At 37.4% G+C, this 26234-nt stretch overlaps 2 protein-coding genes and 1 non-coding gene across 3 annotated transcripts; all 3 read left to right on the top strand.

Annotated features, from left to right (window-relative positions):
• Positions 1-3087: 3087 nt before the first annotated feature.
• On the top strand, positions 3088-6050 carry LOC126830481 (uncharacterized). The gene is made up of 7 exons (XR_008788933.1): positions 3088-3235; positions 3336-3461; positions 4097-4166; positions 4428-4593; positions 5064-5195; positions 5335-5458; positions 5951-6050. It is a non-coding gene; the product is annotated as an uncharacterized LOC126830481 (transcript).
• A 367-nt stretch (positions 6051-6417) lies between these two features.
• On the top strand, positions 6418-13943 carry LOC130014045 (low-density lipoprotein receptor-related protein 6-like). Its single transcript, XM_056102855.1, has 8 exons — positions 6418-6546; positions 7740-7987; positions 8232-8372; positions 9529-9640; positions 9880-10024; positions 10671-10784; positions 11826-11974; positions 13845-13943. The coding sequence occupies exons 1-8, from the start codon at positions 6418-6420 to the stop codon at positions 13941-13943; spliced, it is 1137 nt and encodes a 378-aa protein (XP_055958830.1).
• Positions 13944-14373: 430 nt separating this feature from the next.
• On the top strand, positions 14374-21416 carry LOC126830048 (uncharacterized). Its single transcript, XM_050560265.2, has 8 exons — positions 14374-14522; positions 17532-17686; positions 17861-18026; positions 18342-18439; positions 19159-19305; positions 19734-19937; positions 20195-20437; positions 20906-21416. The coding sequence occupies exons 1-8, from the start codon at positions 14488-14490 to the stop codon at positions 21379-21381; spliced, it is 1524 nt and encodes a 507-aa protein (XP_050416222.2). The 5' UTR covers positions 14374-14487; the 3' UTR covers positions 21382-21416.
• Positions 21417-26234: the final 4818 nt, after the last annotated feature.

A 26234-nucleotide genomic window follows, 5' to 3' on the forward strand; every position in this document is an offset into this window, starting at 1 on the left:
TTGTTGCGTAACCAAGTCTGAACAGGTAATTCGGTGTCAAACATCGAATTATTCGCGTTTATAAAAATACGTACCTTAAAGAGGAGTAACCCATCAATTAATATGTATATTTCTCCCAAATTCCATGTCAGAAATAATTATTATGTTTGGCTTTAATTACAAATAAATTTGAAGAGAATTCTGTTTCATGACTATTTATTCAATCTCATTAAGGTTTTGGGTTAAATAAAAGTCCTTCTTTGTACACCTGTGGGAAAATGTGCTATAATGAAAATTTCCGTCCAAATACACAGAGTTATTTCGGAGAAGAGTTTCGGGTATATACATACACTTTATGCCACTGACCAGTTGGTTCCTATTTAACCAAGGTGGTCAAAATGTCCGTCAAAAACATCACCCTCACCCCCACCTATAATACGACATAATGAATATTCTAAGAAGATACCCGTCTTCATTAGCCCAGTCGGTGCAGAACAGAAGGACGTTGTACATCTTTCGTACATAGGTGTAGGAGCCGTGGGGGAGGGGGTGCAGTATCCATCTTCATTAACCCAGTCGGTGCAGACCAGGAGAACGTTAAACCCCATTGTATTTCATATTATTCAGATTGGTGGATACAAAATGTAGGACACAGATTGGTAGATACAGACTGGTGGATACAGCTCTGCAGGGAAGGCGCACCAGATATGCGATATACACAATTTGGCGTGGCTGTGCACCTGGAATCGAGTACACACCAGTAGGGACCATCCTTAGGGTAGAAGGACTAAGTAAGACAACCGGTTTGGAATTGTGGCCTGTAGATGGACCACAGACATACCCACCCCCACCAGCACAAACAGCCCACACACCCACCCACCATCACTCGCATACATTTACAAAGCCGTAAAATTTCACCGGAAAGGGGTCATATTGACAATGAACAGAAAAAGGTCCCGGTAACTTGAGAAGAATTAAGTTTTGTTGCCCGAGAATCTCTGCATGCATTGTCGAAGGTGATAATAGATGGTAGTTGATATTTTAATCAATTCTGACAATTGTACATTAATATATAATTCAAGCAAGCATTGACTTTCAACAGAAATGGGACCAAATGGGATGACACCATTATAACCTCGTTATGTATCAATTATGACGCCAAAGTCATTTAAAATTCTAGTCAAATATCTAGTGTTTCGCAGTATTTAATGGCTTTTCTCGCCATATGATGCTCTCTATAAACAAATTTCAAGCAGATGAACGAGAAGTGGTGCTTTCCTGTTACAGCTTCAACGAAGGCTTATAGATCATCATGGCGGCATTATTTTACATCAGGTTCACAAATATATGTTTTTTGTATGTAGCTATCATGCCAGCGGGTAAGTTTTAGCCTTTTTCCAGTTGAAAAGATGTTGTAATTTTTCCCAGTCTCGAATTATACACATTATTTGCATGTGCATAATATATGGGTAAAACTTTTGATGGAATTCAAGGATTTTCTTCTAAAAAAGGTTCAAATAGAACCCGCTTCCAGGCGGATACAACATCGAGTGGGCGGGACTACAGAATGTGTTCCATTCTTTAATGTACTTTAATAACGATAAGTATGTCGTATGTGTTGTAATTCGACTTTTAATATTGACTACCCATATTGATCGGACTATCCGTGATACAAAATATGTCGCCTGCCTTGGACTTCGGATTTATTTATGCGTAATATAACTAGAGTGATGGTGCAGCGGCTCCAATGAATGCTAAACATTTAAACTGATGCTGAAACGTGAACACACAACTTGCTGATCTAAACGGCATTTTATATGTCAAATTATGGTTGGTTAACAAACCGCCAAATAACTATTTTTCTTGTGGACAGATCGTTTGTGACTGGAAGCAGTCGTCCAGTCGCTGGAACCTTTCATGACTATACACTAAGGGCTAGCCAGTGCATAACGTTGACATAGTTCTGCTGTAGAAAGTCCCGAGTAACCCTGGCGGTGTGGGCACGGGCGTTGCTTTGCTGGAAAACGTTTCCATCACGTGCGAAATGTGGTATGACGTGGGGTCTGAGAGCTTGATCGATGTATATAGCGCACTGCTGTGATGCCGCCTCCTCTGCCTGGACCAAGATTTTGGAACACCACAGGACCCACTCTCTGGTTCTGGCCGATTCCACCCCAAACCATTATGCTTGGACCTGCCCATGAGTCTCGTTCCATGACACATTGGTCAGAATAACGCTGGCCACGTCGATGCCATATTTTAGTCCTGTCATCTGCAGTTGATACGCAATACCGACTCTCATCTGTGAACAGAACAGTTCTCCATTGCCTGTGTCGCAAGTTCCGGTGTTGTTGGGCAAACTGTAGACGTTCACGTCGATGGCGAGGGGTGAGGATAGGTCCACGGTAAGGTCTACGGCAATGGATGTTCTCTCTAGTGAGACGTCGGCGCACTGTTCCCACTGTCTGACGTGCTGTCTCAGATGCCTGTGGTGACCCTTGGTCTACCAGTTCGGGGGCGATCAACCGTGGTGTTGGTGGCCCGAAAGCGTTGCCGAAGCCTGTAGATGGTCCAAATAGGCAGTGTGGCCAGCGTCGAGTCTTCCAAGCGCCTGGTTCCTCTGAGCTGTCGTGAGTCGTGTCATGCTGCTGACGTTGTAGAGTGAATGATTCAACCAGGTATGGGGGTGCATTTTATAGGGTTGGTCCCGATTAACAGCACACGTAGCATGAGTTACATGGAAATCAAAAGGAGAACACATTACCATCTCAGAAGTCAGGTTGCGTTTTTGAGAACATTTCCTGGGTTTAATTCTGTGTTTGGGAAGAAGCATTATTGCTCAGGTAAATTTGGAGATGTGGTCACAAATATACTATAAAAACACTTGGCAAGTTTTATGCAATGCGTCTATTCAGAGTAACATACCAACCTGACGTTTTTTTTGCTGCTTAGTATATATATACCAAACTGTTCATACAATCTAATTGGAATATTAGGGATATGATAAAAGCAAATGGTAAGGTAAAACAGAAGATCCTTTTTGGGGGATGTCAATCAAATCTCCGACAAATCTTAAATAAGTTTATATTTAAATATTTCAGATTGTGTAGTTTTTGACATGAATACACCACCAATGATAGGACCCGTAACAGCCATAGTAGAAACAAAGAAACTATCAACATCAATACGACTTCAAAGGGCCACACCAAGAGATCTCTATATCAAGTTTTCTTCTTCACGAAAGGGAGATTTTAAAGTACGTATGTTGGACTTCATGTGTATATATTTCATATATTAATGTCTTTTATTTTGGTGTATTATTGTTATCTAAAAACAGTGTGCTCTATATTCCTCAGAATCTAGATCTTGATGGAACTCCTAGAAGTACAGCAAGAAATGAATATGTTGGTCTTACGTTTGACTATCATAGGAACATGTATTATGTTATCAACAGAAGAAGAAATGGTGAAGCCAGTATCTTGGTAAATATACATTAAATGATTTTTTATTTATTTAATTATTGTTACCGTAACAAGCTGAAAATAAAAACAAATTCAGTTTACCCTAGTTCATCTATGTTAAAAGGGAAGTACGGGTAACATCACCTTTTTATATGCATACATTGAAATGACCTCGTATATTATCTGAACCCCCATTCTCAAATCTGTTCCTCTTTCGTTCAGATTCTGTCAACGATTATTTTACGTGCACGCCAACGTGTACACGTGACATCGGTTTTTAATCCCATCAAAACGACTAGACACCATTAACCTTGTAAATAATATCGGCCAATTACCTATGATTGTCTATCAGTCAGATGTTTATATTGTATTGCGCGCATGTTTATACAACCCACCACAGGGAAGGAAATTGAAAATCTTTCGTAAACCCCTTATCTGAAATGAAATGAAATGAGGTTTAACGTCCTACTGTTCTGCTCCTATACTGGGCTAATGAAGACGGCCCCTTATCTGAATTGCCAAATTGGTGATTTTTCTTTTTTTCCACATAATACTTAGAGTACAACCGAGATATAAGTAAGTCCCTGCTTATACTCAATTCAGCTATTGAATTTTACATTTTCAAATAAGTATATTTTGGGTGTTATTTTTTAAAGGGATTCTATGCATCTGGAATAAACCCAGAACCAATCCAACTTTACACAGGATTATCATCGACTGTAAGAAGTAAGTCTATTCGTATCGAGTAAGTCTATTCGTATCTGGAATATTGACATCGACTGCAAGAAGTAAGTCTATTTGTATCTGGAATATCTACAACAATGGTTTGTATATACCACAACCTAAATAAATAATTCTTGCTTGGTGGTAATAAAGTCGACCGTGTTATTAAATATCGGTTTCCACAGTAAACATAGGCCTATAGAAATTCAATTACAAAATATGTAGTATGTATAACAAGTTAGTATTATTAAATTGCTATTTCAGGTATAGCGATGGATTGGGTGAATGGTGTTTTATATTGGGCGGATCCGACAGCAAAAGTTATAATGAAAACACCCGTTGAGCCTAAATGTTTAGCCCAGGATTCAGCCCGAGCTATCATTGGTGGTTTGAGCTATCCAATTGGAGTTGCAGTTTATCCCGATAAAGGGTAGGTATAAATAAAATAAAACCAAGGACGAACAATCCAAACCATTAGACAAAATTCGAAGTCCTAAAAAAACGGCATAGGCAAAATAGTGTAGTAAGGCAAAATAGTGTAATCAGCATATGGACTGTTCACCGTGCACAAAATACACGACAAACAGTGGTAACAGGTGTCCGGAAGAGTAAGCTTACCCTGCCTGGCGCCACACCCGCCATAGCTGCATCCAAACTATTAGGCGAAATCTCGGTAAAATAGCGTGATTGGACAATGGACTATCGGTATGCAAGTACCAACACATATATACATCCTCTGTAAGATATAAAACTAAAATGCCCATGTTACGACGAAATACGTAGCGAGTGTGACGTATCAGTAAATCAAACCTGGTGTAATTGTTTTTACAAAGAATGAACATACTATGCCAAACAAATTAATGGTACCAAATAAATACATATTATTATTTTTGCATATAGATATGTTTACTGGACTGACGCTGGTATTAACAGAAGAATAGAAAGATCAGACCTAGATGGTAAATATCGCCGACAGATCATCACCAACGTACGCAACCCACGAGCTATCACTATTGATTATGACAAGGACAGGTACAGTACTAAACTTTGTTTATTAGACAACCCTCAATCACTTCTTTGTCCCAACTTACAAAGCTCCTTATCAGGCGAATGATGATATTCCCCGTGCAGTGAATGATTGGGTGATAAAATTGTATATATTATTTTGTAGAATATATTGGATTGATAATAGAGATTATAACTGTATTTTGGAATCAGCAGATTTGGATGGTAATGGGAGAAGACTTCTAGTTAACGTTATGGACAGTAACTTGTTTGATCTAGACATCTTACAGGTATGTGACACAAATTAATCTAAAAAAAAGGACGTGAGGGTGGTGTGGGGTAGGTTCTGTTCTAGGTAGACAGAAGTGGATTTTATGAGTTTTTTATCTAATTAGTTTGGATTTTCATCAAGTTAGGAGTTTTGCAGCCATTTTGAATAGGTAGCAAAGATGTAGAGATAAATTCTGTTCTAAAAGATACTAAAAATATTAACCAACTTTGAAATGTCTGACAGGAAAATGGATGGTGCTCATGACCGACTTTTTTTATATTTCGGCTGTCATTTCTGTACTAGAACCAGAAATGCCAAGGGCGAAATCTGGAGTCCAAATCCATTACATATGGGCTTTAATCAATACAGACGAGGAATAGTATTAAAAGTAAAAAATAATTATTAACATTTCAGACTCAGAAAGCTACAGTAGTTTATTATTTATAAAAAAAGTGGTTACGTTACAAAACTCACATCACAAAATTATGCTAAACTGAGACTTTGTTTACAGAATTATATCATTGCTACAGATGTAAAGAAAAGTCGAGTATATCTGTACAGTTTAGCGTATAGAAGGTTGATATGGAAGGATTGGATTGGAAAACCTCTTGGTGTTAAAGTTTATTCTCAACAACGTCAAATAGCTTCACATCGTGAGTTTTCATCGATTCTTCTTAGTTTAAGATATACCCTTTGCGGCTTTGGCCATATTTGATCAACGTACTAAAGAAACATACGCAATCAAGAGGTTTGGCTAGCTTATACACTTCTGTAAACCATGCATGATGGAATCTCAGAAAAAGAAAAAAAAAGTATTTAAGAATATCAAACTTGACACTACGGTAGAGAAATAATTTTCATGTTATAAAATATGATTATTGTTTCTTTGCAGTTTCAAAGCCTGAAAACGTCACTGAACTTCAATTTTCAATGGATAAAGGAACAGTGTTTCTCGGTTCTGCTCAGGGTATTTACCGAATGGATAGAAATTATCCAGATCAGAAGTCCAAGGAAAAAATATCTCCGTTTTTACTTAGGAACATGACAACAGCTTTAACTTCTGACGCTCATTCTAAATTCTTATATTTCTATGAAGACGAACTTAAGGTAAAAAACACATTACTTTGAAATCTTCCTTCTCATAGGTAAAGTCCAAGTTTTCAATGGATCTCCAAAAAAGGTTCCTTCCGCAAAGAATTTAATTAAAAGGCGAAAGTGTGGAGAAATGGTACTCATACCTTATCTGAAAGTTTCGGTTCACACATATTCCAGAAGCAATGGCCCGAGAAATCCCTCTCTAGCCATTGCTGTACTGAGAATGAAAACTCGAGTTTTTGACGGAGTGTGTCCATTCTCATCGTCCAATCAAATCTCTCCTGATTACAGTAAAATAAAGAGAATTTTCATTTAGTGCTGATTTCAAGAAAAAAATTACCCTTGGATGCATCGGGAGCAAACATCGATACTCGCATCGGTAAATTTGGCCGTCGCTATCGTAACAAAAATTCTTTGACTCAAATCTCCGATATAAATTCTATAAACGTGTCTGTTTATACCAATTATTACTGCCTACCTTTAAGCAATTGATGTCACGTAGTAATGTATTGGTTGTTGATCGGACTGTTAACCAGTCATAATTTGGGACATAAATTCGCGTTGAGTACGGCAGTGTTTGAGTTGGATTAGGTCTAATCAAACGACACACTGCGAGGAGTATGCGGTTCACAATACTTTCGAAACGATTGCCAAAATAGTTTATGGGGGTTACATAACTATTTTAGAGCCTTCGCGTTCAGTTTTGCGTCCAATAACCCGACAAACGCGACTATTCAGCACCGTTTGTATACTTCGCTAACAAGTGATTAATGCTCTATTACTCCCCCATCACAAGCGACAGAGTTAAAGACAGATCTACCCAGGCACAAGTGGATTGTTAGTCGAGAAGTTTGTCTTCACCTCCATGGGATAACTGGACCTTTTGTGTTTCTTTGAAAACGTGTCACATGAAATTTAATGTATTTTCTACAAGCCTGGCTTTATTCATTGAAATATTCTCTCAGAATAAATTAGTTTGAATAAAATATCCAATATATTCATTTTGTATTATCTAGTTTTGAACTAGTATAGTAAGAACGACCAGTTCTTTATCTAAATCTTACATAATGTATCTTTAATATCATCATGTTAACATACAGTCTATTTTAAGAAATTTGAGTTTTCGTTTTTAAGGACCCATAACGAAATTTTATAATTGGTTTTACACTTATATAAATACTCTATAATGATTGGTATGTCTCCAGACAATCCAACGAATAAAGCTGAATATTTTTTCCGGAGTTGCCGAAAATTGGACGACATCAGAACTTGTTACATTAGCAGTAGGTAAAGTTGAGGGTCTAGCTGTTGATTGGGTAGCGGGTAATCTATATTGGAGTGATAGTAGATTTCAGCAAATCATGGTTTCAAGAGAAGATGGCCGATATCCTTTTACACTGATTAGCGAGGCTGTGAGTAAACCACGTTCCTTGGTGGTCCATCCAACTAAAAGGTACATACATATTTGGAATGGTTGGGTGAATTTTATATTGATAAAATTTGACCCATACAACATTCTTGAGTGAGGTTTATATAATTGCAATTTGTAAATGATTCATTTGAAAGTATTTTCAGCATACCGGTACGTTCAATTTAGCTTTCCCTGTAGTATTTTTAGTAATCAGGGTATAACCCGAATTTTGAGCAAGGGTTTGATTGTAGTACATTTTCTCTGACTTAATTTATATCCAAATAAGATTTGTGTTTTGGTGTGACGTGGATGAAGATATGCCTAGAATAGAACGCTGTGGTCTGGACGGTAGCAGACGACAATCCATTGTTACGGGAAATAAGGCGAGAACTCCTCGAGCATTAGCTATCGACTTCCAAGATGACAGGTAAATGTGAATTTTGTAGCAATATTTTTCGAATCTAGGCGTTTTTATACGCCCACATTGAAATGTTGTCGTATATTGTCGTCGCCCCCGTCCGTCCGTCCGTCGGTCCGGCGTCCACAATTGCTTGTGGACGATCTAGAGGCTAAAGTTAATATCTGATTGACTTTAAATTTATACACAGTGTTTAAGGTCTTGAGACGAAGAAGCCTATTGATTTTCAGCGATTTCCGATAATTACTGCCAGAGTTATGGCCCTTGATCACTTCAAAAAATCTTGTGGATGCTCTAGAAGCGAAAGTTAATATTCGATTGACTTTAAATTTATACACAGTGATTAAGGTCATGAGACGAAGAAGCCTATTGATTTTCAGCGATTTCCAATATTTGCTGCCAGAGTTATGGCCCTTGATCACTTTGAAAAATCTTGTGGACGCTCTAGAGGCCAAAGTTAATATCCGATTGACTTTCAATTTATACACAGTGTTTAAGGTCATGAGACGAAGAAGCCTATTGATTTTCAGCGATTTCCGATAATTACTGCCAGAGTTATGGCCCTTGATCACTTCAAAAAATCTTGTGGATGCTCTAGAGGCTAAAGTTAATATCCGATTGAGTTTAAATTTATACACAGTGTTTGAGGTCATGAGACGAAGATTCCTATGGATTTTCAACGATATCCGTTAATTACTGCCAAAGTTATGGCCCTTGATCACTTTGCAAAATCTTGTGATGCTCTAAAGGCTAAAGTTATAATCCGATTGACTTCAGATTGATACACAGAGTTTAAGATCTTGAGACGAACAAGTATATTGATTTTCCATGAATTTTTATTACTTGATATTAAAAGCTTTGCATACCAAACAAATTCTAATAGTTTTCTGATAATTACTTCGTTAGTTGTTGCTCTTAATCAGATTTTAGTGTATTATAAATGTTTCATTACCGAAAAAAGTAAAAATATGCGACAACCCTTGTTGACTGCCCGGACGATTTAGTTGCTGTGGGCGTATGTTTCGTTGCCTGGCAACCTATCTTTAGTGTTGCTGTGATAAAGAATGCTTGTAAAGGTAAATATCATTATAGGGGCAAAAGATGATACATGGGAGGTCTCGGTATCTACAATTATTTAACTTAGTGGTCTATTGTTTTTCAACAGATTATACTGGACAGATGGTATTATTATACATTATGGCAAGTTAAATGGTACTGGTCAATTCTGTCTTCATAGCTCAGGTCGATCAGCCGTCCGGTCACTGATCATATTTAATGTAAGTATAGAACAGCATATTGAGACATCGAAAACAATCCTTTAATACAAATTAATTTTTTACGTGCAATTTAATTATCTTATTATAAAACGCCCGTGTAAATGTGTCCTTCGTGATCCGACTTTTACCAACAACATGAACAAATAAATTAATGCAAAACAAAAGTTAATAACACTGGTATGTCAGTTTCAAACAATCAATGTTGGGTAATAAATTTTCTAAAACTATTTATGTTACAGAATTATATAATCTGGTCAGATGTAGTTGGTAGATTACACACTGCACATAAGGAATATAGCAAGGGACAAGAACAAATGGATGGTGGGATAGCTTTCTTTGTTGACCTAGTTTATCATGATGAATCTTGTCAACCAATGACCACAAGTAATGCAATTTTAATGGTATTTATACTAAAGACAGTGAAATGAATAAGTATTTGCATTTTTCTGGTTGCTACACGACATGTTATCAGACTGGTAATTTGTTGACGTGCAATATCAATTTGTAATCGTAGGGATTAGCCTTTGTGATGACTGTTCGAGTTTGGTAATTTGGCTATCTAATCTGGCGATGTGCAATATCAATGTTATCGTAGAGATCGACCCATATGATCACTAAACCAGTTTGGTAAATTGCTTAAACATACATTATGCAAGTGCCAAATTTGCCTATTGCAGATCTTTCTTTAGGCCTGAAATTAACTTATCCAGACCATATTCAACTCTCGATGTCATCGCTAGCCTGCGATATTTAGCGGATTGGAATACATTTTTTGAAAGCTGATTAAATCAATAAATGGATAATCGAGGCTTTGTATTTTATCGTACCGACGTTAGTAATAATGATCGTGGCGAGCCTAAAGTTCAAAAGCTAATATCTAGGTTCAGAATGCAGCAATTTGACTGACATTTTCAATATATTCCATTTAAGTTATCTATTTTTTAACTGTTATAGCGAGAACAGTCAACTCTTTATCTAATTCCCCATAATGCCTCTTTAAATTCAGATGATCTTCATTTCTTTTTTTCAGATCCATGTGCTATTAACAATGGTAACTGTGATCATTTATGTCTACCAAATAAAACGGGTTATAGATGTGTATGTGCACTGGGTTACTGGAATTTTAATGGCAGGTGTATTTCTGGTAAGTATTGACTTGTAGTACAGTCTTAAAGAGATAACGAATGACAATGATTGGCAGAAAAATGCCGAATGTCGAAAATGGTGAAAAATGAGACTAATTTAGTGACTGGGATTCAACGGATATGTTTTTTCTCAGCTTAATCTTCTAAATGGAACTTGTAGACCTTTCCCAAACAAACGTAGTGAATATGTTTTATCGCAAATAAATATTTATTTATTTAATTTCTGTGGGATATGGTCGTATTTTATAATAACCTATTTAAATATGAATATACCTGATATGGTTCATCTGCAGCACTTGTGGAAGCATTCTAGAAATTAGAATAAATAAGAGTGACGTCATCATGGATGGACGAAGGTGGTGGCGACACCAATGATCACATTAACATGCAGACCTATAATTAAGACCACACCCTTTCAATGTAGTCTACATGTAGCCTTAAAATTAATGCCATGTATGAGGAGTGCTATATTTTGATCAGGCTGGAAAGCACAGACAGGAAAAAAAATAATATCCACTGAATCCGAATCAGTCACGTTTCGGCATTTGGCCGATCAAAGCACCGACCGAAGCAAAATGGCTAAACCGCATAAGCATAAGGACTAATTCAAGGAATACAATACTATTTATAACTATGTGATTTTAGATTATAACTATAATCATTTCCAGTTCAATTACTTGATGTCATTTAAGATATTTAACAAACACTTCAACATCCTAGATTATCGGTGGGTTCAGTTTGTCCAATTGCCAAAACGAACCGTTTGAGGCCCAAAGAACTTAAAAAGTTCTGGGGGCACCATGAAACTTAACTATGTATGCTGAAATTTAAATAGCGTTTGAAATAATTATATCATTACTATAAACTATAATGCTGCTTGTTTAATTATGTATTGTGGGTTCCTTTGTGTGTGCACTGGTTCGGCTGCAGCATGGTAAATCGGTAAATCATCGCTTGGTATCCTAAGTACGTGTTCTTGTTTAATGATAAATATAATGTAAATATTGTCTTTTTTAGACTTTTAACACACTTTGTTACAGGTGTAGGTGAAGAAAGATTTTTGATATTTGCTGATCAGAGACAAGCTGGGATATATCAAAGACCATTATTTCTGGATGAATATTACTCGATACCGTTACAAAATATTAAACAACCCAGGGATGTGGTGTACGACGGAGTGAAAAAACTTGTAAGATGAAATAAAATCCACAAAAATTTATTTTGTAGTTACAATGCAGTAAATGCATGAAATGGGACCTATTTGTTCAAAAGAATTGATGAACATGACATACAAAGCTACATAATAATTATTTGCTGTACGATTATCTCAATTGGATGAGAAGTTGTTCTAGATAGCATTTGTCTGGTGAAATCTTGAAACCAACATGCTGCCCGCGAGTCACGTGGGATTTTCGGATTCTCTGGTTTCCTCGAACTGCTAAAAAAAACTGCAATATTATTGAAATAAAAATTAATGCACTACGTTCTGTTAGTCACGAAATGATATGATTTCCTTGAGCGGACTCTAAACTTCATTCGTCTCAATTTCTATCAAAATAAAGAAACACTACCACGTGCTTCACATGCAGCAATTTCCAGTCGTTGCAGGGAGGCTGTATGACTATAGATGCAACCCAATATTGTTTGACTGGAGATAGAGAGAGAGAAATTGGGTTTAACGTCCACTCGACACAAACTAGGTCATTTCGGGACTAACATATGGTTTAATTTTATTTACATAATTCGCTTGCGCGTAGGGGTCTTTAGCAGTGGGAGGAAACCGGGTTTGACTTGAGAGTGACAGATGGCTCTGTGGACTATTCACAACTATAAGTCTATTTTTACAGTAATCAGGTGGAACGGGATATTTTGTAACGGCGCCCAGTGGGGTTTAGTGGCTAAATCTATTTGTTAAGGCCAGCTCAATTTTTGTCAAGGTCGTTGAGATGTAAATAGGGTTAGGACACGTGATTGTTGGCGAGATTATAGGTTAGGGTTAGGGTAAGCAGTTGAGCTAGGTCCAGGGTTAGGATAAGGGTTGGAATTAGCGCTAGCCCTGTTTACATCTCGTGACCTATAACGAAAAATTGAACAAACCTTGTCATTTAGCAGTAACCGGGGTCTAGTAGCTGCGGCAGGAGGCGCCAAACCAAACGACCGCAGGTCTTAAGGTCGCGAGTAAACCGAGTAAAACACCTATGCGATTTTGAATCCTACTTTTCTGCATCAACCGAGATAATAAAGAAGGACGTGTATACGGGACTTCCTGTAAAACTAACAAAAAGAAACTAGGCTAAAAAAAGTCCCGAGGAACTTTCTAAGTTAGCATTATCTGCAATATAATGATTCAAATTTAGTTTAACTATATCTACAACCTATGTCTATATATTATTTCATGTTGTAGATATATCATAGTGATATGGCTCTATGTACAGCTATTATCTATATTATAATGATTCAGATTTAAAGGACAATATTGGTGCCAGTCATTATAAATATGTGATAGAGCTCGTTAAATACATCCCAAATATAATTTTAAAGGACAATATTGGTGCCAGTCATTATCACATATGTGATAAAGCTGGTTAAACACATTCCAAATATAATTTTAACACAGAGATCATTGCTACGATAGCTGAGTAATACAGGTTTCCTGAATCGGAAGTGACGAACGCCAAAGGAAAACACGAGTCATCTCTCTATATAACTGACTGGTGTGACGAGTGATAACAGATACACGGCCGAATTTCTGCTCACTAATAATTCCTTCGAAGAACAAAAGTTGTTATATGGGACTGTAAGAGGATACCTGACAATTCAATAAAGTAATTGAATGTCACTAGATAAGAGAACATGAGAAAAATAGAAATAGTCTGTTACCGCTCGTTACACGTACTTCAGTCTGTTATATAGAAGGACAAATCGCGTTTGTCATGTTTGGCGTCAAATTATATTTGGAATGTATTTAACCAGTTCTATCACATATGTAATAATGACTGACACCAATATTGTCCTTTAACTTTCCATCCAATATCTATATATATTCTTTTATATTGTAGATATATTGGAGTGATATAGCTTTAAGTACCATCAGTAGATCAAAAATAAATGGAAGTAACCAAGAAATCATATTTTACCATGCTAGAATGAGTAAGTAAAATGAAATCCATGTCCACATTAACGTATTTGGACACCTTCGTTTCGTTTGATTGTATGGTTATATAACGGGTCTCAATATGGTGACAGGGAAGGTCTATTGGAAATGGAGTCTAACTTTCTATACTTTTTTGCGCCAACCGGGTTAACGGAGACTGACATACGCTATTAAGTATGCTAATGGTGGGTGGGGCGAGGGGCGAAATCTTGCGTGCATGCCGACATATACAAGGGACCTCGGGCGTCCGTACCGTCCAAACGATTAGACGTTGTTCCAGGCAGGCCCTTGGCGTGCACGTCTGACAAGGAGAAAACACGCAAGAAAATCCCGAGGCCTACTAGGTGGTTAGCTACCCAACGCCTTGCTCCCTGGGTCAAAGTGACTCTCGTTATTTGTTTATTGTTTTGTTTATTTCAGTGCCATACACATTATCACTAGACGCCAAGTCACAGTTGTTGTATTTTGTGGATATATCTAAATATATCGTAGTTGTTATTAATCTGAAAAACTATCTGTATTATACAGTAATAGATAAATCAATTAAAATGATCCAAGATGTTGCTTTAGACCCAACAAGAGGGTAAGTAATCAACTGATTTATTATTGATAACCTATCATAGTTTCATTTCCTGGTTTTGAATTATCCGTATCTATCCGTCTATTCGACATTATTAAAGCCAAGTATAACAAGTGTGTCGTTTTACTGTAAAGACTGTTATTCTAAAAAAGGAAATCCGAGAACAAATTCTGTATAAAACATGCGCTGGCCTGTACTGTCATTATTATCTCAGACACATAAAGATGGCGACGTCAAATCAATATAAACAAAAATATAAACCATCAATGGGTGTGATTATGATATGGTTTTATTACAATGTGGCGTAAATCTAGTTATGATTGGTACACGTGTTGTATTTATTATGGTATGACCTTATATTTTTAAAATGAAATGAAATGGGGTTTAACGTCCTACTGTTCTGCTCCGAACTGGGCTAATGAAGACAGGCATACGCCATACAGTGTGCTATGGGGGAAATTTTGCACTACGGCCTACTCTTATATCGAATTCCAACTGTCAAGGGATCTTTTACGTGTACACCAATGTGTACACGGGACCTCGTTTTTTCGTCCCATCCGAACGACTAGACAGCTGTCCTTGTCAGGCCCTCCGTCCTGCATCACTGACAAGGGGGAACCACGCCGGAAAATCTGGATGAACTTTCTCGGCCAATGCAGGGATCGAACGCCCGACCTCCAGGCTAGCGAGCCAGCGTCTTACCCACTTATCCACGTGACCCCCCTCTTAAATTATTTCTTTTTTTTTACATTATGATATATTGTCATTGTTGTAATTATTACAATATGGCCTTTACCTTGTTATGATGTAGTATTTATTATGGTATTGCACGGCATGTTTACATTATAATATACAAAAAGAAACCAGCGGCTGCCAGGCAGGATACGCCAACATTTTGCAAGAGATGGATAGAGAACAAGCTAAAAACAAACGGGATTTTTTGTATAATCAGGGGCAATAATCCAGAAAGTTATGGTCTGAAATGCGTAAATATCAAAAGGGACTGAGATATTTGGGATATAAAGATATGTTTTAAGTTTCATTAAAATCGGATAAAAATTGTGACCTCTAGAGGGTCCACAACCTTGATATTACATACTTTTACACAATTTGCGTACAAAGAGCGGCCATTTTGTCAGGCAGTTTGAATTCAACCTTCATTATGGTGGAATGTTGATAAATTTAAACGGTTTTTAAAATCGGAAAAAAAATTGTGCAAGCTAAAAATGCGATTTTTCGAACAATCTTAGTGTGTAATGGTGATAAATTCAGGAAGTTACGATCCGATATGCCCGAATATTAAAAGGATCCTAGATGCTTGGGTTATAAACATGCATTTCAAGTTTCATCCAAATCAGATCAAAATTGTGACCTCGAAAGGGTCCACAACTTTGATATACCAGATGTTTAGACTAATTGTGTACGAGGGGCGGTCATTTTGTCCCTCAATTTTCGTCCGATTTTCACGAAATTCGAACTCAACCAAAATTACGGTGTAACGGTGATATATTTGAACGTTTGTTTTTAAATCAGATAATAATTGTGACCTCTCGAGGGGCCTCAAGCTGAAAACGCGATTTTTCGTACAATCAGGGGCCATAATTCAGGAAGTTACGATATGATATGCGCGAATATCGACAGGAATCAAGATCTTTGGGTTATAAACTTACATTTCAAGTTTCATCAAAATCAGAAGAAAATTGTGACCTCTGGAGGGTCCACAACCCTGATATACTATATTTTAAAACTATTTGAGTACGAGGGGCGGCCATTTTGTCTGTCAGTTTTGGTCCGATTTTTACTAAACTCGAACTCAACCATCCTCAGGGTGAAACGGTGATATATTCAAACTGTTTTTAAAATCGGATAAAAAATTATGACCTCTATAGGGCCCACAAATTAAACATACAATCGTACAATCAGGGGCTATAATCCATGAAGTTACGGTCCGATACATGCCAACCAATATCGAAAGGAACCGAGGTCTTAGGAAGATAGGCGGGTTGAATGGCTGAATGGTTAGCGTGCGCGCGCTGTATCATAAAGTCTGTCATTGAGTCGACTGGCGTGGTTTCGAATCCCCGGTTGTACGTGACAAGGAGTAGGGTCGCCTGTCCAACCTCGTGGGTTTTCTCCGGGTCCTCCGGTTTCCTCCTACTGCTAAAGACAGCTATGCGCAAGCGAATTATTGAAATAAAATTAAACCATATTATGTTAGTCCCGAAATGACCTAGTTTGTGTCGATTGGACGTTAAACCCCATTTCTCTCTCTCTCTTACGAAGATAAACCTATATTTCATGTTTCGTTGAAATCGGATAAAAATTGTGACCTGTAGAGTGTCCACAAACAAATTGTGTTTGATCAGATATGTTAGCTCTATTACGTCCTGAAAGGTATAAAACCTTCCTGAGCTGACTCGATAAAACACCGCTTAACCCAAAGAGAGAAAAAAAATGTAGTTTAAAGGCGCTAAATCGCTAATATTTGGGACCTAGTAATTGACACAAATTGGTCGCAACGCATGTAATATGAATGTATATACACTGATTTACATTCAATCATTGCCGTTTTTACTCTAATTTCAAATCAGTTATGTTTGGCGGAATACGCGAGAATTCTCAATCGAATGGTATTCTCTAGCGCTTCCCGTCTTCAATGGTAGTATTATTGTGCATGCTCTCCAGATAAGACATGACTTGTGGAATATGTCTAGCCTCGTTCCTCGAGTCCCTTGTTACAAATGGCACTGAAACGCGTTCTGGTACACGTTCCGTGTACCAATGGTAAAATGTTTATTTTGTCTTAAATATTGGTTATCAGAAGCCCATCTTTTCCCGGTAAGATCACAACATCAATGTTGATTTAAACTGACAAATAATGCGTGTTTTCAATGTCGAAGACTTTCGGTGATAATGAGTTAAAGACTTAGCTACTTTAAGTAGGGGATTTAACCTGATTATGTCGATTTCATTTTACATTATAATATATTGTCATTGCTGTAATTATTACAGTATGATGTATATATCTTGTCGTCATGAAATGGTGTTTGCCGATAACTCAACTCACGATGTCGGTGCTGTTTATTCAGCAACTATGGCAGGAGATATGGTAAAACCTATGGTTGTTGGTTTGGGCAATCCAAAGGGAATAACAATGCATGGAGATGGTAAGAAAGGGGAATTTCTAATTTTACTGTTGCTGTTTACTGTAAAAATGTTTATATTACTTGCTTCGCCATGGTCGACAATTTATTGCCGCAGATGCATGCCGATTCAAGAAAACAACCAAATGCACTATGGGGAGATTTTAATAATTTATTTACTTTTCATAAACAAAATAGAAGTAATTTGGGTTGATCCAAAAAGAAAAGCTATTGAGGGAATATCAACGATAAATGGTACTAAATACACATTGAAAAGATTCTTGAAAACAACAGATCTACATGATATAACAGTGGCGGATGGATATATTTATTGGACAGAGCTGGAAGCACGGGCCATTAAACGGTAATTCATATTTTTCCGCCCATCAAACAGAAAAAGAAATGCGATTTTTTAGTTCATAATAACGTTGGAAAAATTGGGACGCTGTTGAAGCTTCATTGAACATGAATTCGATTTCTAGGGCATCGTATGTAATTTACACCACCATGGTTAGCAAACTGTTGGTGGCTGCAACTGAGTTAATTATGTTTTCCCTTCATAATTATTTGCTGCCCAGAACTTCATGGTTTTTCTATGTCGTGTACGCTATATTTTGATCTCATATTTACCATATTAAAAAATAAATTTACTTGTATTCCCGATTCACATTCAATCCAGATCTCCATTTACCAATTTAACACAAACTGAGATATACGGCCAAGAGAAGTTCTATCGTGTACCAGGATTGGATTCCTTTACAAAAGAACCGCTAAACGGTAAGACTATTCTGCAGTTAGCCACGAATATAGAAAGGTGTCGTGTACAAGACAGGATGTGTCTACTCTGTCTAAAGCATCTGATAGCACTCCACGTTTAGTAGTTCACATAGCTAACTAATTTTTGCGTCTTTTTCTATTAGTGTTTAGCGTCCTCTTCCACTGATGGTGATATTGCAGACAAGTTGCCTTATTCTATTATGCGTATAACACACGCAGGGGTCTTTCTTGCCGAAGGAAACCGAGGTAACCGGAGTAAACCCACAAGGTTGAGAAGGCACCCCTATCTCCAAGCCACATACGCTCGCAACAGGGATCGAAGCCACGACCACAAGCCAGAGGTGACACTCTGGACCACTAGACGAACTGTACCTTCATCATTAAAGTACCTAAGAGACTAGAGTCTATGTCGCCACAGCACACACACACACATACAAATCAAAGTATGGGTGTTAAAACAACTTTTTTCAATACAGAATATGTGCCATCCCTCACAAAGTGCCACCCAGGGTACACCTATATCGACACCCTTTCTACGCCACCGACCTTTCTATCTGAATACTGCTTTTAAGCCTTTAGTAATGATTGTGTACTTGTTTTGAATATTGACAAAACCTGTTTTTAAAAACATAATGCGTTATAATTGTTGATGTAGAGAGATGCGAAAAGTTAGTAGAATACAAAGTATTAATAAAGTTTTTTTTTTTATATCAACACAGAAACCGTGTGTTCTATACAAGATAGAGATGCGTGTAGGTTTATGTGTATACCATCACCAAATGGGGCTCGGTGTATTTGTCCTGATAGTACAAGATATAACAGAGGTAGATGTAGGAGGAGATTTCATATTAATTACAAGAAAACAAGTAAGTATATGTCAATGTCATCACAACAAGAATACTAGTAACTGTTTTACGTTACATGTGTATGTCCTGAATTGATAAAACACCATAAAACCACGGCTTCGGGCTACCAGATACTAACGATCGTTAGGGGTCTCATTTGAGGAAGGGTGAGAAGATCGAGTTGCAATATTATCTGGCAATTGTACTGTTCAAACGCGTTGGCCGGTGGTCCTTTGCTCGTTGGACTAGTTTCTTCGTGTTCTTACTGTCATCCGTATGATAGTGTTATGTCCATGTTAACTCACGGTCTCCTTTTGAACCAGAGTATAATCAATTTTGTAATTTTTGTCATTAATTTCGCTATTGAATCATAGGTATCGTCATTTTCGTCGGCGATGAATTCGGGTGCCATCGATGCTAAATGACAAAACATATCAATTATATTTCAGAGTTTTGTTTTACTCCAAACGTTGAAAATGGTAAACTGGTCGGCAATGAACCGGATGTTTACGTTCCTATTGGATACAGATTACAATTTTCATGTAACCCTGGATACCGAGTAGAATGGCGGAAAACCATTCAAAACAATAAAAATGGATACATCTTATGCAATATCGGTGGCAACTGGAATAGAAATCCAGCTTGTTTATGGGGTATGGTGAATATATAGGGTCATTATACTTAGTATCAACCTTGTATATGTAACAAATGGCATGGTCTTATGCCTTTTTAAATTAATGTTAAGATTCGCTTTTGATGGCGGTTAGATATATTCTTTGTCGCTGTCAGGATACTCCGTAACTAACTAAATTATATTTGGGCACACTTGCTGGCGTTTAGACTTGGGTATATTCTATAGGGGTTGTTTAGTAGCAACTGCTGTGCTAACATTTACGTGCTATATTTTCAGCTCTGCCGTACACTATCCATGGTGACAATAGATACGGATACGCCATCCTTCATGAATCTACACAGTTTTTAGTGCCATCAATGGTTCATCTGGTTAATGTCATTTGTATAGGGGGTGGTGGAGGTGGCTTTGATTCCAATAACAAAGAATTTAAAAATATAGAAAAGGCTGGAGATGGACAAGACTCTAAGTTTGGCGACGTTTTAATTTCTATGGGTGGTGAAGGTGGATCTCTATCAACAGGTATTTAAATGTGCCAACCATTTTTTGTTTACTGGTGCTTTGTTACAGGCTTATTTGAAAGAGTGTGAACATACCATTACCTCAATTCCAATTTAGCATAACAAGAAACACAGCTGACTTAAATTTAATGACTCTCATTGTAATACTTTTAGAGAGAGAGAGAAATGGGGTTTAACGTCAACTCGATACAAACTAGGTCATTTCGGGACTAACATATGGTTCAATGTTATTTCAATAATTGGCTTACGCGAAGGGGTCTTTATCAGTGGGAGAAAACTGGAGGACCCGGAGAAAACCCATGAGGTTGGATAGGCGACCCTACTCCTTGTCACGTACCACGCCAATTGACTCAATGACAGACCTTATGATACAACGCGGACGCGCTAACCATTCCGCCACCCAACCCCACACTCGATTTAGATATTAAAACAACAATCTATATATGATATTACGATATATATTTTATAGGTGGAAAGGGTGGCATAGGAACAGTGTTGTTTGGTGGTAATGGAGGAGATACTAATCTATGTCATCATGGCGGAGCAGCAGGTCAAATGACAGAACCAAGAACGTGTTACCAACCATCAACATTTTGTATGTTTTGTGGTGCCGGGGGTCGAAAATCCTCGTGTCCTCTTTGTTCGGGAAAGGTTACCGGTGGTTGCTCTGGTCCACTCAGTCCTTCCGATGGCAGCACCGAAGGTTCTCATTATGGTGGTGGAGCAAGTGGTGGTAGTGGAGGAGGTGGGGGCGGTGCAGGGTTTTCAAGAATGAATGTTGATGTGACGCCAGGTGAAATGCTCACGGTTGTAGTGGGTAAAGGTGGCGCCCCGTCTTTTGCTCCACCGGGGGACGGTATAGTGGTTATATGTTGGGGCGGAACAATTGAAGATTTCTTGGAAGTAAATGTTTATGACTCTTTAGTGAAAAATATATTATGCTAGTTATCTGAATCTGAAATATAAACATTTTAAAATCATCAGAAGTCTTTGGTGTTGATTTGATTTGATAAATTGTTTTGTGAGACGGTTATTGTTCGTTAGGACACCCACCTTTCTTTGCATTTTTTTGCCCCCATTTAAGCCGTTTATTGAAATCGGTCTATTGGTTATTACTGTGGGATCTTTTCTCTCGACGGTCGTCTCTATTAAGGCTGAGATAAGCATTGATAATAATCTTTGGTTTATGGAAATATGCTTTAAACGGCTGATCTGTATTGGAGATGGTATTGTTTGGTAGCAGTGGACTTTCGCTGCCGTCTGAGATCTTCACAGGTTTAAAAGTTGTATATTCATCTATACTGCTGCAAGCAGAGTACGGGTCTTTTGGGGCGATTTCTCTTTTTCTGCTGGCCACCATCTTGTGTTTTATACCATGACGACTAAGCCTTTCGTGATTTTACAAGTAGTATATTCGTCCATATTGTACGCGGTGAATATGTCCATGTTATTCATACTATGACCATTCATTTTGCTCTTTTTGCTGGTTCTAGTCTTTTCTTTGGGTCCAATCATTGATCTGGAGAACTGGCCAGTGAGATGGTTCGGAGTCCTTTATCAACCTGGGGTCGGTTGCTCAAAACTCAGTTATTTCAACGATGCGTTAAATTCTAATGGATCGTTATCTTGTTAACGTGTCGTTTGAAAGTCAGTTTCATTGTCCGTTAGCTAACTGACTGATTAATGTTAATCCAAGAGAAAACTGTTTGGTCATTGGTTGAAATTCAATGTGCAGCCATCAATCGATCACCAGCAGCGTAATTGACTAGTTTAGGCCAGTAGACGACACCTAATAATGTCACCAGAAGAAACATTTTGCTCCAGGATAAGGAACTGTAAAAGATTTTTGCTTTGATTAATAGAAATATATCTTCTGAATAAAAATATCGATAGTTCTTACCCCGAAGTATTCTTATATAGCGATCAGAAACTGGTGGACTAGTTACAATACATCCAATGCGTGCAGACACTGGTTTACTGTACGGAAACATTTTAAGATAAATAATATCCTACAACGCGAGTTCTCTGGGTCTGCCGAGTTTAATAAGAATTAAACAATTTTATCTCGTGTACATTTGTAGCTGGAGAATTATAGTTTAAATCATAAAAAGAGGGTGCTGCTGAGTTTCAGCTGATTCACTTCAGCCGTAAGTTTTTCAACTCCGTCTAAAGTCAACCATTCTGTGGCGCATGTTCTAAATTTATCCCATCTGACTTTGGTAAAAGTTTGTGCCCCTCCCACTGATATAGATTTGACGTGAATAATACATTCTCTGCACATTTGTTTTTTTTTTACTTGTTTTTCTTTGGCTTTGCCAATGTTTTCATTAATTTTTCTTTGGCTTTGCCCATGTTTCTTCAACTGAAACAGCGTATAATTGGTCGAATCACGTCACATGACCTTGAAAGTCTAGAAAAAAAAAAAAAAAAAAAAAAAGCAGCACACAGCTAAATCTATTTGTTAAAGGGACAATAACACTCTTGCTGGCTTGAAAGCTCCAGAAAATAAATAATATCTCTATCTAAGTACTAGATGTTTAAGTGTCCTACCTGTTGTGTAAATTATCCATTACATCCTATTTTACTTGTCCAGAGGGTTCGAAAATATTTTTAAATCGAAGTTTCATTTGAAAAGGTTTACGTTAGACGTTTCAAACCATTATGTTGAATTTTTCAAAATTTTTAAATAAGGTGTGTTAAGATGAAATTTGTATCATCAATTAATTGACATATTCTAAAATAGTACAATTTGTTGACCAGAATAAAGATTGGGACATATTATTCAGTTACAACAAGAGCGGTATTGAGCCTTTAAGGGCAGCTCAATGTTTGTCAAGGTCGCTGAGATATAAATAAAGTTCAAAAAGTTCTAATTTACACATAACTTTTGGAAATTTGACTGGATTTTTTGTCGTACTAATTTAAATAATAATACATATAAACTTCATATAGATCGGATGATAACTTTTTTTCTTTGCGCGTCACAAGGTTCGATAAAGTAAAACAACGGTCATAATCCTAAAACTAATGAATGGTAATTGCTGAAATTCAACAGGATTCTTCCATTCACTAATTTAATTAATGCATATAAATTTCATACAGATCGGATGATAACTTTTGTCATTAGAGCGTTCACATGGTTCAACAAAGTGATACAAGGGCCATAACTCTAGACGTAATTAACAGAATTTCAATAGACTTCTTCTTTTCACTAATTTAAATGATGCATATAAATTTCATACAGATCAAACGATAAATTTACTCGTTCAAACGTTCACCAGGTTCAACAAGAGAGAGAGAGAGTGAGGGAGAGAGAGGGAGAGAAAGAGAGAGAGAGTTTAACGTCCACTCGACTCAAACTAGGTCATCATTTCGGGACTAACATGGTTTAATTTTATTTCAATAATTCGCTTGCGCGTAGGGGTCTTTAGCAGTGGGAGGACACCGGGGGTTCAACAAAGTTAAACAAGGGCCATAACTCGAGAAGCAATTTAACGGAAATTGCTGAAATTCAATAGACTTCTTTGTTTCACTCATTTTGAATACTAATAAGTTGATAACTTTAGTCGGCGCGGCGAGTTCACAAGGTTCAACAAAGAGAACCAGGGTCACAAGTCTAGAAGTAATTAACGGAAATTGTTGAAATTTGATAGGCTTCTTCGTTTCACTAATTTCAATGGTGCAGATGAATTTCATACATATCGGATGATAACGTTTGTCGTTAGAACGTTCACAAGGTGCAACAAAGTGAAACAAGAGCCATAACTCCATAAGAAATTAACGGAAATTAAATAGGCTTCTTCATCTCACAAATTTACACAACATATATCATTTTCAAAACAATCTGATGATCAATGTATTCTGTACGGTGTTCACAAGAAATTGTGGACGGGGGCGAAGGCAACATATATTTCCATGTAGGCGTATAAAAAGTTTGCTTTAAATACCTCTCGTTTTTTTTATACTTTCGATGGCCTACACTACGTAAAGATCTGACCAGTTATAGTGGAAGGTCGCGTCTGGTGTTATACTAGAGGCTTTTGACCTTATGACGTGAGACATTGATTAATCAGCGTTGACTTGTCTAGTGGTTTATCCAAAATTCGGTGCACGTAACGCCAAAAACTCGCCGTAATAGACCGTTTCTTTTTCTAAACCTGTGTTTCACAACCTTTTTTGTCAACGACACACCTTGGAACATGTGAAAAAATAGCAGCACACCTGGCTAAATATATATGAAAAATATTTGAATTTACAAAATAAAAACATGGAAAGTCATAGACGGTATACATGTAATTTGTAGAGGCTACCTAAGTTCTGTAAAAGATGCTCTAGTTAATGCATTGAAGTCGTGAGCTAGTACCAGTGACAACAAGAACTAGGCTAACAAGAATTATATCTGGTAAATTAAAATCGGGCAATGACATCATAGTCTGCTAATCCAAATATGGTAATCCCATGCTTTAGACACGCGGGCAACTGTCCTCCTTGTGCCCATATTAGTACAATGGGTTTAAAGCCAGGGTAGCGTCTGTGCAGCTGACCAATCCGATAAAGGAAGTACGCGAATATCGAAATGAACCAAGATCTTTGAGTTATTAACATGTACATCAAGTTTCATCAATATTGTGAGCACTAGAGAATTCGCAAGTTAAAAATGCGATTTTTCGAACAATCGGGGACCATAATCCAGGAAGTTACGTTCAAATATGCTCGATTATCAAAAGGAACCAAGATCTTTTTGTGTGTAACGGCGATATAATATTCACATTTTTTTTTTGTTTTGTTTTGAAATCGGATAAAAATTGTGACCTCTACAAGGACCACAAGTTAAAACAGGGGCGCAGATCGCCAAAAATTAGTGGTGGGGACAGTCCATGCGCGGGCGACTATTGGTTAAGAGGAGGGTTCGGGGGTCTTCCCCCGATATTTTTTTTAAAACTAGGCGCTCTAAAACGCACTCTGTGGGTATTTTCAGCATCATTTTCTGGCAAACAATTCTAATTCCTGAGGCAGCAAATGATACGAAATCTAATCCAAAGACAAATCTTCAAGCCACCGTTTACGATTTATTCTCGCATGTATACTACGCTACAAGAAGTAGAAATTTTTTACACTACTGAGATTCCAGCTCCGCCTCCCTTCCCAGTAGTGTTCGAAGTGTTTAATATATTTAAAACTAAAGCACAGTACACTTTAATTATATCCATTCTGCCCGTTTCTTTTCCCTTTTGTCTTCCTTCTGGCCGGCCCATGACGGGTTTTAAAAATCTTTTCCGATAAATTTCCCAAATTTCTAAACCATCTTCAAAACAGCAAAAAAACTTCACTTACTTGTAATAATAAGTACATGAATCTTGGCCCAGCTTACTGTACTCCAAAAAATAGAGGGTTCGAGTCTTAAATTTTAGATTTAATTGCCCACAGAGAGAGATAGAAACCAGTCTTTAAAAATACGTTTATTTAGTATGGCAGCAAATCTAGCAATGAACGGATCCCCTGATATACAAACTAAATCCTTTAGTTAGGTGATTTATCATCCAGTATACCAGATAACCAGCGGCTGCCAGGCAGGATACGCCCACATTTTCGAGAGATGGATAGAGAACAAGCTAACAAGAAAGTGATTTTTCCTACAATCAAAGGCCATAATTCAGGAAATTACAATTCGATATGCGTGAATATCGAAAGGAACCGAGATCTTTGGGTTATAAAATTACATTTCAAGTTTCAACAAAATCGGATAAAAATTGTGACCTCTATACCATATACCATATTTTTACGCTATTTGAGAACCA

This window comes from Patella vulgata, chromosome 8 (genome assembly GCF_932274485.2).
Source record: "Patella vulgata chromosome 8, xgPatVulg1.2, whole genome shotgun sequence".
NCBI lineage: Eukaryota > Metazoa > Mollusca > Gastropoda > Patellidae > Patella > Patella vulgata.